At 35.3% G+C, this 15,413-nt stretch overlaps 1 protein-coding gene across 1 annotated transcript in view; it reads left to right on the forward strand.

Annotated features, from left to right (window-relative positions):
- The window catches only part of KIAA0586 (KIAA0586 ortholog), a 4,394,667-nt gene that overhangs the window by 4,020,660 nt on the left and 358,594 nt on the right, over nucleotides 1-15,413 (forward strand). Inside the window, exon 29 of the mRNA XM_044074450.1 lies at nucleotides 7,281-7,341. Coding sequence (XP_043930385.1) covers nucleotides 7,281-7,341 — 61 coding nt within the window. The remainder of the gene's footprint in view (nucleotides 1-7,280; nucleotides 7,342-15,413) is intronic.

The raw sequence follows: 15,413 nt of genomic DNA on the forward strand, positions 1-15,413 counted from the left end.
AAGAACCTGTTGCCTCATTGGATTTAAATTGTGTTATCCAAATTAACTTCTCCGCCCTTTGAGCCTTCTCATTCCTCCCCTTTGAAATTCCTGTCTTGGAAGACTTTGTTTCTGGTTGCTATCACGTCAGCCAGACGGGTGTCAGAGTTACAAGCATTGTCTGTGAAACCCCCTTACCTGATTTTTCACAAAGGAAGGGTGTCCCTTCGTACTAATCCTTCTTTTGTCCCGAAGGTCTGTTGCCATGCCATCTTGAATCAATCTGTAGAACTTCCGGTGTTCTTTCCTAATCACTGCAATGCAGCTGAATGCAGATTTCATCAGCTGGATGTCCATAGACAATTACGTTTTTATTTGCACCGAACTAAGGAAATCAGATCAATTATTTATTTCCTTTTCTGAATCCAGGTCAGGCTTACCAGTTTCCAAAGTAACACTCTCTAATTGGATTTCTAGCTGCATAGCTTACGTTTACAACTCTGAGGGTAGACCTTTACTCTTTAAAATCAAGGCTCATTCTACCAGATCTCAGTCTACCTCTGCAGCCTTTCAAGCCAGGGTCCCACTTGATAATATTTGTGCAGCAGCAACGTGGGCTACCCCTCATACTTTTATTACTCATTACAAATTGGATTTAACCTCCAGGGGTAGCGCATCTTTTGGTTCCACTGTACACAGGAGTATTTTTCCTTGAGCCACCCAAGCATAAGGCGCTAGGAATGCTGTCCCATATGTAAGAATGAATGCAAGGTAGGACTACAGAACATAAAGAAGTTATGTACTCACCATAACGTTCCATGTTTGTAGTCCATCTCGCCCTTCATTCTTGCGAACCCACCCTCCTACCCCCATCCTGGAAGTACCTGGAGACAGAAAAATATTATTATCCTTTTTTATGGAGACCTTTTAGTATTGGCTTCTTTTGTATATTTGTTATTATCTCTCCTAGTTAGCAGCAAACAAGATCTGGGGATTGTACTGGTGCACCATGGGATACCTACCTAGCCACGAGCCAACTAGAAGACTTCCAGCTTGTAAATAGGCTGAGTCGGAGCTGAGGATCGGCTCCGATCCGATATGTAAGAATGAATGGCGAGATGGACTACAAACATGGAACGTTATGGTGAGTACATCACTTTTTCGCATTACTCCACATAGTTGATGAGCACATAACTTCCAAGCCTGCCTTATTATAAACACCACTAATCTCTTTAAATATGTCATCGTCTTTTTTGATGCCGTTAGGAAATGTGTAAGCTCTCAAACCTAATGGCACTATGTTGAGCTCTCTACATCTGTTCAAATAGTGGTTTTCCAGCTCTAAAGACTTCAGTTTTAAAGTTTTACATTCTAATTCAAATAATACAGTCTTAAAATCAGTGACATCTGCCTCAACATACCTCAAGTCTTGTGCCATTCCATTAACATCTCCAAATGTATTCAACTTATTGAAATTGAGAAAGTTTGTAATAGTACCCAGTTCTTTCAGTTGCAAAGAATTCATCCATAATAATAGTACCACCATCCGAGGACAAATCATAAGAACTATTTCCAGCACATTCAGAAGTCTGGCAAGCTTCGAATCTCCTGTAAACATGATGAAGCACTACGTGTGCTTTCATAACTACTTCCTTGAGGTCCTGGGTCAGCTTCCACATCTCTTCTGGTACTGGATGGATGGTTAAGTCCAAATTGGAGTCACCTTCTACTTCCATATTAAAATGGATACAGACAACAATCTCAGTGTAAAAAAGTAACAGTTTGTGGTGTATAACTCCTTGTACTGCAAAAACTAAAATGACTAAATTAGAGCCTCATATAATTCAACTTGTAAAAAAAAAAAAGATTGCAGTACAAAGAAAATATCGCTGCGAAATATTAAACAAGAGAGATTAATTAAGTGCTTTCATTCCTTCTCATCCAAGAACTTTTTCAGAGTGACAAATACAACTTAATGAATACCTTTGTATGTCTTCTTAAGTGTTTTGCTATGGATAAGATCATCATTGTCACAGTTGTAAATATTGCAAAAAGTTCCATAAAGCTACATGACTTGGATGTTTAAAGTGTTTACAATTCTGCCTGATTGAGAGACTGTTATGCAAACATGAAAAAATCTTTCTAAATCACATTAAACCGCAATAAAAACACATAAAAAGTGTTCATTCTTTAGTACTTTTTCTGTTATGGAGGAGGAAAGAAAAAGTAACTACACAGAGATGGTGATAGATAAAAAAATGTCCTCTTTGAGATCCACTGTTGACTCATCTTTTATGGCTCACACTTTAGGGAATCTGATGCTGGCCTTAGAGGCGTCCAGGAAAGAATTATCTACATTCCAGAAAAGGGTCACTTATGTTGGTTCATCCAGTTTTAGAAATGAAACAGCCAACACTATTGTGGGCACCTTCTTGAGTGCCATTGGTGATTATTCAAAGTTCACTAGCTATCCACTTACACTCGGCTCCATAAATGCCTCATAGTTTAATCTTTGTGACTGCCTACCCTACTAGTATGGTCAACAGTCTCTCTGATACTATAAATGTTAACATTTCTGTATATGTAGACTTTTGTCTACAAACTTTTTTCTGAAAAATATTTGACTTTTGTCCAGGAGACCACTGAGTTTGAAGGCTGGTCTCCCGTGCAGATACCTTAACCATAGATGACCACCTCATATACTTTCCTGTGTTGAGCACATCTTCACAGTTGCCTTTAATAGTTCCTGAATGAAAAAGGGAAGTAAAACAAAAAAACTATGTTCCCTTCTCCTCAGAAGAGAAATTTGATTTGTGCCAGTCTATTCACCTGTGAGTCAAGACCTCTGGTAATGGTCCAGACTGTGGATTTTCCTGCATAATCAGATTCAGTTTCAGTTGATTTGTTTTTGAGACTTAGTATAAACACCAGATGCAGCACAGATGAAAGCCTTCCTACCTAAGGACATTAGGGAATAACCAGTTCTAATGTCTTCTTTGGCTATGGCCACTGCAAGAAAGTTACCCAAAGCTCTGGTTCACTGGTCGTCTGACTACAAATGTCCCTCATACCAGATGTTAGATAAGGATTGCTCAGTGATTACTAAAGTATTTAGACTTATGCAACTGTGCCTTTGAAAGTTCCATTCCAGTTCTCCAATCTGTTAGGAAAGTGGTTCTGTGGTTGGCAGATACATTCTTTTAATAGGAATGCTGTCCCATCTTCTGACTCCTGTCCAGAATGTCACAACAGATAGCTTACTTTTGTGCATGGTGAGCACATTTCAATATTTCTTCATTGCAGAATCTTTGGTCTGTTCAAGAAAAACTGTTTACACATCCACTTAAATTAATTGAAAGCTATATCAATATTATAACAGCTTTCAAAACCAGTGTTGCATTAAGATTCAGCAGATCAGTACTGAACAAACAAGGGGCATCAAATTATATCAACTATGCAGAGACACAATATACATACAGCAATGAGCGATTCAGTGATTCAACACAGCCTGTCTGTGGTATTTGTCTGCCTTCTTGGACAATAGAATTCGTTAGCAAACTCTGCCAGACACTTATCCATGACATATGACAGGCAGCTGGGCAGAATAGCATTTCTGTGGATTGAATCTCTTTTGGGCATACCTGAAATTTATCTCTTTGCTACTCACTCGCTTCATTGCTCAGCTACAGAAATTTTATTCCCTTATCCATCATTCAAAAGTGTGGAAGCTGGATGTTTTCTCTTTTTGGACTCAAGAACCAATACATAAATTTCCTCCCATTTTCATAAATACAAAAGGTTCTTCTGAGGCAAAGCAGTGCTCATTCCAGAGTCACAAGCTTGATTGCTTGCAGTGTTTTTGTCCTGCTACTTTAACTTACCTTTTGCCATGCTCTTCATCTCTTCTTGCTCTTCTTACTAAAAACTTGTTTTGTCAACAGCAAATGTGAAATCTGTTGGTTAGTATCTCTATGGGGTAGGCTTTTAATTCCTAACAGCTTTATCTTATCTTCATCTGTCTTGCATATCCTTAGTAAAGCAGAGGTCAACTATATCAAAACACATAAGTCACCTATTTAAAAATAATAAAGCTTATTTTTCAGTCAGGATGCTTTAGAGTACTGTCTTAGCGTCCATGTGTTCTTTTCTATAAATTGCAGCACTTCTTTCTGTTAAAACTTTTGAAAAGGTACCATACATTAAAAAAGCAATGCATCTACCATGGGTCTTGAATATCATACTACATAAATGTATTTTACCTCTATTTAAGCTGACAGTCCCAGCAGATTTTACTTGCCTTTCATATAAATGTTAGCAGTCAAAGTAAACTTTATTGTTGATCAGATATACACAGCAGTGCAAGCTGAACAAAACTACATTTCTTTGGTCCCAGTGCAAGACATAACAATGAACACATAGTTTGAATGACAGTAAGACTGATGCACATGCAGTAATAATTAAAATATTAGCAACACAATAAATTACCACAGTTGGACAGTAGGTATTGCAAGCCTATGACTTCACATTGTGATTGCTTAGAATATTGCACTTCATCAGTTGTGGTATGGTATATTCTGATCATAGTCCATCTCAGTCATCCCTGAAGAGAGAATTTCGGAGTCGCAAGCTTTGATGTGTAGACCTCCTTACATATAGTTTTTCACAATAAAAGTACTACCTTAAAGAGTAATCATCCTTTTATGTCTAAACTGGTATGGTTGTCTTAATCTGTCAGTTCATTTGCCATTTTTTCCTCAAACCATTGCATCCAGGCAGCTTTGGTATACTTTTGATGTTCGCAAACGTTTGAGATATTGCTCCAGAAGGACATAGTACTACAGAAAATCTGATCAACTTTATATCTTTTTGAATGAAAATGAAGTCCTAGAAGGAAAAAAGATGACAAACCCTATCAAAGTGGTTGCTGTGTTGCATTGCCTCATGTTACTAGTTCAGTTGAACACTTGGGACCAATGAAACTACACTATACTAGGGCTGCTGCTTTTTCTGCAGCATACTTCAAAAACATTTTTGTCATGGCATTTTAGAATTGCATCTTGGACTACAGTTTTTACATGTTATAACTATTGCAATCTAGAAGTCCATTTCAGAGTCAGTACAGGTTTTGGCATGGCATGGTAGGAGATCCTTTAAGTTCCACCTTTTTGGATTATTTCATTGATTGTGATCCTGTGCAGAGTTTAGCATTTACTGCTTTAGTGGCCCTTCTAAGATTAATATGATATGCACAGTTTTTTGAGTGTATTCACTCTAGAAGTAATTTAATGGAGAAATCACTGTTAACCACCTACTGTTTCCATGTTATCACTGTTAACCACCTACTGTTTCCATGTTATTGATTTTCTTTTTCGTATGTTGATTTCCAGTTTTCCACAAATGAGTGATAGTATTTTTTCTTTAGATATTTTATATTATATTCACTATTTTGAACATTAATTTGGCTATCATTATCATATTTATCAGCAAAGGCTCCTTCCTCAGTAGAAGAGATCTAACCACAAACCAGAAATACTTATACGCTAACAGCATACATCCAGACATGACTTCCACTACTGGTGCAAGGCAAGTGATGGTCTATGCAGGGGAACTGTACAATTGGTAAAAAGAAGGCAACAGGTGACACAACTTCATTTGAAGCCCAAATGTTATAATTTTCTGCTACAGTGGCTTCTACCTTGTTTTGATGACAGTATTCTCACAACTGTACTTTTCCTGATCTTCCCTACTAAAGTGCATAGGTTTACTTTGTCTGTAGTATATCAATTCACCTACCTTGGAAACACTGTCAGGTTTGCTAAATACTGTCCTTTCCTGAATACTGCACCAGTCTCTGTGTTGTCATGGAACAGGATAATCTTATCTTCAAACCTAAATGGGATATCTAATGCAGATATTCTAAGCAGGACTGATTCAGTTACTAAACACTGTGATGTAGCCTTCCCCACTTTAAGCTAACTGCATCTACCCACTCTTGTTTGAGAATGACAAGGAACTTTTAAACATGGCAGATTAACCAAAGTGTACAGCATACAGAATGATCCAGAAGCTGATGGATTTGGTCAGGGCTATAACAAGCTTCAGTGCTAAAACATGTATGATGGTGATATGTAAATAGGATGCACAGTATCAGTGATCACTTTCAATATGAAAAAAACATTGTGCTTAAACCAGGGAAAAGATCTGGTATAATTATGATCCCTGAACTCAAGTGATGGCATGCACATCTTGAAACTCTGCTTTCAGACTACAAGAAAAACAAGCAGAGGTGTGTATTTAGGGCAATCATCTACAGATGTAGTACATTCCTGTTCATTCACAAAAAAATTAAGAGAGAGTTCTAGTCCTATACTGCATTCAAGTCTGATAGTCACATCTTTTGTTGAATATTAACATTTTTGTCAGTACATTTTCAAGGGTCTACTTCAGAAAAACGAAAACGCAAACTCTCGAATGCTCACGAGCGAATAATCAGAAACTCAAAAGTGGTATTTTGGGATTGCAGTACAGTGAAGATCAGAATATTTGCCCTTTCCTCACTGTAGTGCGATCTTGGAGTAGGAATATATATTTAGTGGGGGGGGGGTGGGGGGCTGTGCCCCCCACAATACCAATTTCAAGTTTTTGATTATTCGCTCATGTGAGCATTCGAGAGTTTGCGTTTTTGGTTTTATGATATAGACTCCATTTTCAAAGCTGCAGATTGGACTGCAGTCTAGACATGTTCAAAAAGGGCAGCTGAGATGGTAAAAGCTTGGCTTGCAAACTAAGAGAAAGAAATTGAAAGAATAAACATATTGGTGGAAGAAGGTAGATAAGCATTGTGACTGAATAAATCAATTATTTAAAGTGTTAAAAAAATAAATGCTTTGTGATAGATATACAGTATAGAGATGGAAGGCACACTTAATAGGAAATATCAATTACCATTTTAACTATTTTGCAGACAGTTTTGAATATGTAGAACAGTTTGACAGGCGTACTAACAGAGAAAGCAATACACAAAATTAAGAAGCCAAAAAGAAAAAAAGTAAAACCAAGACATCTGTCATTCAGAGCAGCCCAACAAAAATAGTGGCTTTTAAATGTCAACACGTCCTATTCCTGAGATTGGCTCTGCTGTACATGCATTACCTGTCTGATGAATTATTTGTGTAGCTTGTTTGGAATATTAACATAGTTTTTTTCAAATGCATATTTTTATTATCTTGATAATGTATGAAGAAGCCATCCTTTAATGGAAATGTATTAATGCTAAATATACTTCTTTCATTTATAAACAGAGGCTTGAGAACATACAAGTGATACAGGTTGAAAGCAGAGCAGAAGACTCCAGAACTCCAGGTAAACACGAACATTAGTTATATTTCTATGTCGTGTGATCTGACTGTAGTGCTGGTCACTTCAGATTAGTAGCAGGTAAAGATGATATAGTTTGATATTTTACTTGCTTAAGTCACTGGAACAAATGCAAGATATTTACTTTGTACACACCCATTGGAGATAGAAGCAAACATTTCTGCTTCTTTGGCATGAAAATGAATAGTGCAAAATAATTTTTGAGGGGGTGGGGCGGGAAGTTAGTCACAGAAGTCATCCAGAACAGTTTGCATAAGATATTTTCACTTTGTGGAGATGATAGTGCGACAGATCTTTAACTGGATGAGGTTGTTGAACTGATAGACTTATTTTAGCTATAGACATGGGCTGGAGATATATATTTGCATTTGCATTACTCTGTATTTTCTGGTTAACTTTACTTGGGACAAGAGAGATATTGTTATTTTATTTTGTAGAAAGGACTGCTGGAAGATCAGAGACGGGACCACACATTGGCTTATTATTTACTATATACAGTGGGGGTAATACAACTTGACAGATTCTTTTGTAATGGGGTATTTCTGAAGTTTGTTTAGCTGTTCTGAGTAGAAATGCACCAAAAATAGCAAGCTAGTACTAATGTATGTCTAGAGATTGCCAATGAGCTTTTGTCTGAATAAGTTATTCATTCTAATCTGCTAAATCCTTATTGGGAGATTCTCCTATCAATGGATTTATTTCCCTCACAAGACTTAACTTTTGGGACCTCTGTTGAGAGAGAAATACAAGTCATTGAATATCTTACTGTCAAACAAAAAGTTAATCTAAATTTTAAATGTGTTCAGTATTTTATTGGTTAGTGTAATGAGGCATCCACGGGGGTTCATGCTCAAAATTTTTTCGGTAAGGACACTTTCAAAATTAGTTTCAATGAATGGGGCATTGGTGGCAATGGCCACATTTAGATGTCTGAAAATAATTGTTATTGTATTCTTTGACTGGTCTCTCTAAAAGGCTCTTAATGTTGGGTTTGTTTTTGAAGGTAAAACTGGAAGGGCCCTCAAGTAAAACTGTCAGTTCATCATCACATTGCAAAGGGGACCCGTTTTTGCAAAGAATTTTCCAAATATCAGCAAAATCAAGGGAATAATGTAAGACCATATTAGAATAAGAACAAACACTGTGGCCAAATCAGACCTCTTGGCCACTTCACTGGTGTTAGTTTTATGCTGCTCCAAGCCCTTCTTAATAACTGGAGCATCTTTTCCATCCCTTTCAAGGAAATCAAAAGCACAAAGTAGCACTCTAGCAGTTATTAGCATTCCCAATAGTCCAGTGGCAGAAGCCACTGTAAAAGATAAAATTAACACACAGTAAAAATGCTAATCCTAGGTTTCAGAGTTTCTTAGAAATACACAGCCCAGCCTGACCACACAAGTTGAAGTAAGACTTGGTTGTAAAATTCTAGAAACAGGGTAACTGTGGTCAGGAAACATAGATTTTCACTTAAACTGTTGAATACATGTGTTGTTGTCAGAAGTTAAATGAGAGATTTTAATAAACTGACTTTTTATCTCCCCTTTCTTTTGATGTAAGGGATGACAACTGGTATAGTCCAAAAAGGTATTGCAAAATGTAAGTTTTCTGTAAATTGAAGTTGGAAATACCCCTTCCATGCCCTTAGTGTCCAGAAAATTGATACAGTCAGTGTTCAATTTGTAGGTAAACTTTAGAAATGAAGAAGTTGTTTCCAGTTGCAACAAAAATCTGTGGAACAATATTTCATTGCCAGACCATACCATAAGTATATCATCAAGGTAGGGAAAATAGCCCCCAGACTGTTTAAAAAGATCAAGTTTAAACACTGACTCAAGTTCCAGTCTCAGCAGTACTACATTCACAAAGGTGGGGGCACATGCGGCCCTCATTGTTACTCCCTGCTGCTGTTTAAAATATTCACCTTCAAAAACCCAGTAATTGTTAAAAATGAGTTCTATAAAGTCACAGACCAGAGATACATCGGTTTCAGAAAGAGACCAAAATTTTGGTTACAATCTGTCTGAACCACTCAAGACCTTCTTCATGGGGAATGAATGTAAAGAGGCTCTGAATATCACAGGTTGCCAGAAAATATTCATTTTTTGCACACTATATTCTTTAGTTTATCCAATAGATCCCACAAATCACAAATAACGTTGGAAGTTAACAAAAATTGTTTTTAACTTCTGGTAACAGCACTACCTGCAGTGACAATAGGTCGCATAGGTGGATCAAATGCGTGTGAATGGATTTTCGCTATCCCAAAATTCTTAGGGATGTACAGGCGATGTACTTTGAAAAAATCATATAATCCCTGAGAGATGGTGTTGAAAAGTTAGAGTTCATCCCAAAAAGCATTAATTGCCCAATAGGCAATATTAATTACATTAATTGACAGTGTTATAAACATACTCATTGTTAAACAATTTATACATATGGCCAGTAATCACCAAACCCCCATCTTTATCAGGTTTCATGCATATGATGTTCTTATGTGTCATAGTATGTAAAATTGCTCTGTCATCATTGGATAGGTTATGAAAACCTTTCCTTTTTTTATCCAACAGACCTCATTTCTCTTTTTCACATGCTTTTTTCAAAAACATTTAACACAGGGTGAAGGGGGGATTGGCTAGGCTTTTCTTTTTAAATTGGCATCACCAAACAAAATATGGAAGTTCAGTTTCCTGGTAAAAAGTTCTAAATCAACAAGCGTACTTTCCACATTGGCCCTACCTGAAGAGATGAAGTTAAAACCCTTCAAAAATAAGCTGTGGTTCTCTGGCCCAATGTTTAAGTCTGTGAACCTGTTAGTATTGAAATTATAATAAGTAACAGTAACAGTTACAGTACCTGAAGATGACGAAGACAACCAAATATTTGAAGAATTGTCATTGTCCACCATCTCTTGGATTTGTTCACACATCTCCTCTTGTTCTCATGTCTGTTGCCATTCATGTGGTAATTTGGGTTTTTGGGTGCTATTGGAGCTCCCCTGTTCTTGCTTGCCATCTGCTCTGACCTTCTCGGAAAATCTTGCCCTAAAGGAATGTCCATATCATGGGTGGTATCCTGTTGATTGTAAGATCCATTCATGTTAGATGCAAAATAGTTGCTGGGTCTAGGACTGTTCTGTGTCCTAAGGTACATTGATTTGTTGTGGTAGTTGTCCTCATCCCTTATTTATTTTTTATCTTTTCTTTGATATGTAGCAATTTAGTATCAGTTTGCTGGAAGATGTTGTTAAAGTTGGATTTAGGCTTTGGAAAATCAAGATCAGTCGTAATCAATTTGACTAGTTTTGAAATTTCTTCTTTGTATTGGGCCATATGTCTCTCATTGTTCTTGATGACCAAGTGAGCTCAAGGCCAGTCCTACTGAAGAGTTCCACCAGTTCCAAATAGAAGGGAGAATTTTCCTAGACACCTTCAGGGTATTTCCATAATCAAAGTCCTTTTGGGACATGCTACCTCTTCACATTTTCTTCCAGGAAATAGTTATCTAGTTTGTAGTGATTTATATTATATAAATACTTGTCCAACATTGAAATTTGTTCATGTAATGATGAAAACGCACTTTGTGTGGACCAAATATATTCCCTCACAATGGGGAAATCCACTTTGTCTAGCTACCTAAAAATGTTCCCAGCTGAACTGATATCACTTGCAAGAACAAAGCAACTGTTTGAAGGAGCAGAATCATTACCTTGTAATGGCCGTGGTATAGTCGAAAAGCTTGGTGTGTTAATTTCTACTGGTGCAGTAACAGCATTGCTGTTTCCCCCATGAAATTGAGAGAGGACTTGAGTTAATTGTTGAATTAATAAAGTAAGATTACTGACAGAATCCAATAAGTAAGGGTTCAGGATATCCAAAAGCTATTTTTTATTTGAAAAAGTTTTATTTGAAGGGCTTCCCAATTTTACCTTCAAAACAAACCCAACATTAAGAACTTCTTAGAGAGACCAGTCAAAGAATAATTATTTTGGTAAAAGAGTAAACGACAGAAAAAGAAAATTTAAAGGAATAAGTACAATAAGAAAATGTTAGAAGTTATAAGATGTGGTAAGTTATAACTGGGACAAAAATAAATAGACTTCCAAAAGGGGTATGTATAGAACTGAAATAGATTATTTTACAGTATCAGAAGATTTATAGTAGAAAGGGAGGTAGTTGAAACAGGCTTTTCTGATCATCTTGCAATATGGCTAGAGATAAAAGAAAAGAAGGAATATATAAAAATAGGCAAATAAAAAGGATACATGAGAAAGTATGAAATGAAGAATGAAAAATATTAGTAATTCAGTTATGGAAAGATCATATTACTATGGGAACATTTTATAAAAACTGGTCAGACTTGTGGATGATATTTAAGGAAATATAAAAAAAATGTTTTTTACAGTGATAGTATAATGTGAGAAAACTAGAGAAAGAAAAATGTAAAAGAACATGTAATGATGCATTGCAAGATTTAGAACAGATTGATAAAAAGTAATTTGACAAAGAAAAATAATTATATGAAAGAAATAAAAAAATACAAAAATTGTTATATAAGCAAAAATATTTTTTACAAGGAAAAAGAGGAACTATCAAGTTACTTAATCAGGTTAGTAAAGGAAAATGGTAGTGTAATGGGTGAAATAAAAATATAAAAGGATAAATAGAACTCTGGAAAAGATTATGAATAGTGTAGTATAGTATATATAAGCAATGTTTAAAGAAAAAAAGAAGGTAGTGAAAAAAACATGGAAAGTAGAAAATTTAATGGGAAAAGAGAATTAAGAGTTGGAAAAGGTGATCTCTTTAAATGAGATAGATAAAGTATTAGGACAAGTTAATATAGATTTGGCTGCCCAGATGGAATAGGGTATGAAATGTATACACATTTAATGGAATGGCAAAAAATATTTTTTAAAGACTTTGAATTAATGGTTAAATGAAGGTTTTATATTTAAAGAGGTATGTAGTTGAATACTTAAATTCATATCAAAGAAGGGAGATAGAAGATAATTAAAAAAACTGGAGACCAATAGTATTAAATAATAATGATTATAAGATCTTTATGAAAATAATACAAAAGAGATTTGAAACTAAAATGGCAAATGTTATGGAAGATAGCATATGTATTATAAAGGGGAAGGGTTGTCAGCAATTATTAATGATAGAGAAATTCTGGATGATGTTATGAACAGAAAAGAAGAAGCAGAAATCATGATAGGAGACCTTAATAAGTCATTTGACACAACTGAACATAAAATCCTATGGATAATAATGAAAGAATTTAATATAAGTGAGAACGTTAGGAAATTATGTATATGCCAGCGTATAGTAGTAATAAAGTATAAATACTTGTAAATGGCTGGTTAAGCCAAGAGGACATATGAAGAGTGGTGTAAGACTCTCTCAACTGTACAGATTTTCACAAAATATCCAGATTTTTGCCTCATATTTTTGGATTGTTCGTCATAGAATTTGTGGTTTTATGGCAAATCGTTGAAGACTGAAGTCACTTAATAATGCTGACTAAAGACATACATTTGAGTTTCAGACTTTATATCCTTCAGAAAATATATAATAATGCAAAACCTGTTATTCTAGCAATGTTTATAGGAGCAATATTTAAGTTATGTCCCAATTTTTGGGTCTTTATCTCCCCGTTTTTCTGGCTTTGTCCAGATTTCTTCCACTGAGAGGTTGAGAAGTATGCTGAGGGATGTTCAATAAGTTTTATACTCTTTGCATAGTTATAAATGTGGTAGTATGTGAAATAAATTATAAAATGAATGAGGTGGGGTGTATAACATTTGAAGGGTTAAGAATTCCAGTTCTTTTAACATATGCAGATGACATTATAATAATTACAAAAAACAAAGTTTGGGTAAAAGATGTAATAATTTGCACAAAGGAGTGTCTAGAGATGATAGAGATGGCTTTAAATGAAGAGAAAAGTAAAGGCTTTTGTGATGTAGTAAAAATGGGAGGGTATGTATTTTACAATGAATGAAATTTCTGTGTTAAGTATAAAATTTGGGAATAAGGATGTAAGTAGAATTCAGCTGAAAAAAAGCAATAGAAGAAATAAAGCAAACATGTCTTTTCTGGAGAACATACAAATTATCAGTACTGATGGGAAAAATAGCATACTTAGCAAGTGTATTTATGTTGCCAACAGTATTTGAAAAGGAATTATTGCAGATATTTTTTTTTCGTTTATATGGAGTTTTAGATTAAACCCAATAAAAACAAGAAGTTTTGTATATAAACAGAGAAGCAGGAGGTTTAGTGTTAATTAACCCAGTGGTATACACCGATTCATTAAATCTGCACAATGTTAAAGTGGATAAATGAAAAAGATGAGAGATTAGTAGTAAACTGCATAAATATAACTTTCATACATTTTGGGGTATGGTGAAAGAGTGTATATACGAAGAAGTAAAATGTTACAAAGAAAAATATTTTTGTGGAAAATAAAAATTGATGACAAAGAAAAAGAAAAGTATGGTATAAGAATGTAATGATAAAATATTACCATGGGAAAATCTAACAGATGAAAAAAATGAAAGCTATTAAAATAAGAAGCAAATTCTGTAATCATAAAGTAGAATGTCATGATTTTTTGTAGAGACTGGTAATAGATAAATTGCTAGTAAAAGCAAATATGATATATAAGAAAAAAAGTGATAGAATATGTTTACATTGTCAAGAAGAAGAAACTACAGAACATTTGTTTTTGAAATGTAAAAACGTTATGGGGAAAAGTACTTGAAGATTTTTTGAAGATATAAAAGAAGTGGATAAAATAAATATGGATATGATTAAATATGGGTATTATAAGAATAGAAGTAAAGAATATGTTAGAAAAATACATAAAAAGTTATTTTATGTTGTATGGGTTATATGGAATGAAAGAGTAAATGAAATTATGTTTAATAGTAAATGGATTTTAGCAACAGTGTTAAGTAAAATCAGATGGTGGTTATGGAAAAAGGAGTGAGGATCTAATAGGGATGAGAATTTAGCATGATTGTAAAAGAAATTCTGAATATGTATAAACATATTTTTATGTTTATATATTCGTACATATGTAAGTACTTGTAAATATGTAAATAAAAATAATTTTTGTATATAAGTAAAGGACCCCTACTTTTTTTGATAGGTTTGCAGAAGAAGGCATGAGATGCCAGAGAGCTATGCTGTCTTGAAAGAGAAGAAAGCCTTAAGCATTTCTAACATAGGGATTGGTACAAGTCTCTCTCAAGCAGTCATCAGTAAAGGTTGGATATAAAGGGGAAGGTGTGGAATCATTACATGAGCCTGTTATTCCTGTATTGGTCACCATCTCCCTTGTACATGAAGTGCCATTCCCAACAACCAGAGTAGACGTGTATGATCAAGCTTGCTTCTCTTGTTGGCTTTTGAATTGAGAAGCATGACGGGTATACCTCACGAATCCTGCTGCACTGCAGCATCTTAGGCTTTTTTGTACTGAGCCAGATCATTAAGAATGAAAACATGAGTCCCTCAGCAAAAGCCTTAAATTGACTCTAGACTTCATAATTCTATTCTTACATCCCTGCAAGTAAGAAAGACTCACCATCAAGACTGGAAGAGTCTTCCACCCATCTTTTAGTGTTATGAGGTGCCATAGGGGCTTCCTTTGTATTATATATGTGCATAATGTTTGATTTGCCCCGGGACCTGTCCTTATATAGTTGCACCCTTAGGTAGCATGGTTTGTTGCTTAAGCAAGGCACCTTGTAGACTTTTCATGACACAAAACTACTTATGGTTTGTACCAGCCTAGGTACCAACACTTGCTTGTCATTTGTACATTGCATTTCACAGTGGGTGTGCTGAGACCAGCTGTTACAGATGCTAGAAATTTCCTTCTCCTTCACTCGTCCCCTGGAAAGGGTATTCTGAGTATACTGAAGTCCTTATTTCTAAAAGAGACAATGGAAGTTAAACCTCCTTTAATCTCTAGCTTCCTCTTTGATGCAGATGCTGAGATACTGAGCCAAAAGAGATCCTCCAAATACTGGCCTTTAGCCCCTTCAC

This window comes from Protopterus annectens, chromosome 6.part0 (genome assembly GCF_019279795.1).
Source record: "Protopterus annectens isolate FY-2018-M chromosome 6.part0, PAN1.0, whole genome shotgun sequence".
Taxonomy (NCBI): domain Eukaryota; kingdom Metazoa; phylum Chordata; order Ceratodontiformes; family Protopteridae; genus Protopterus; species Protopterus annectens.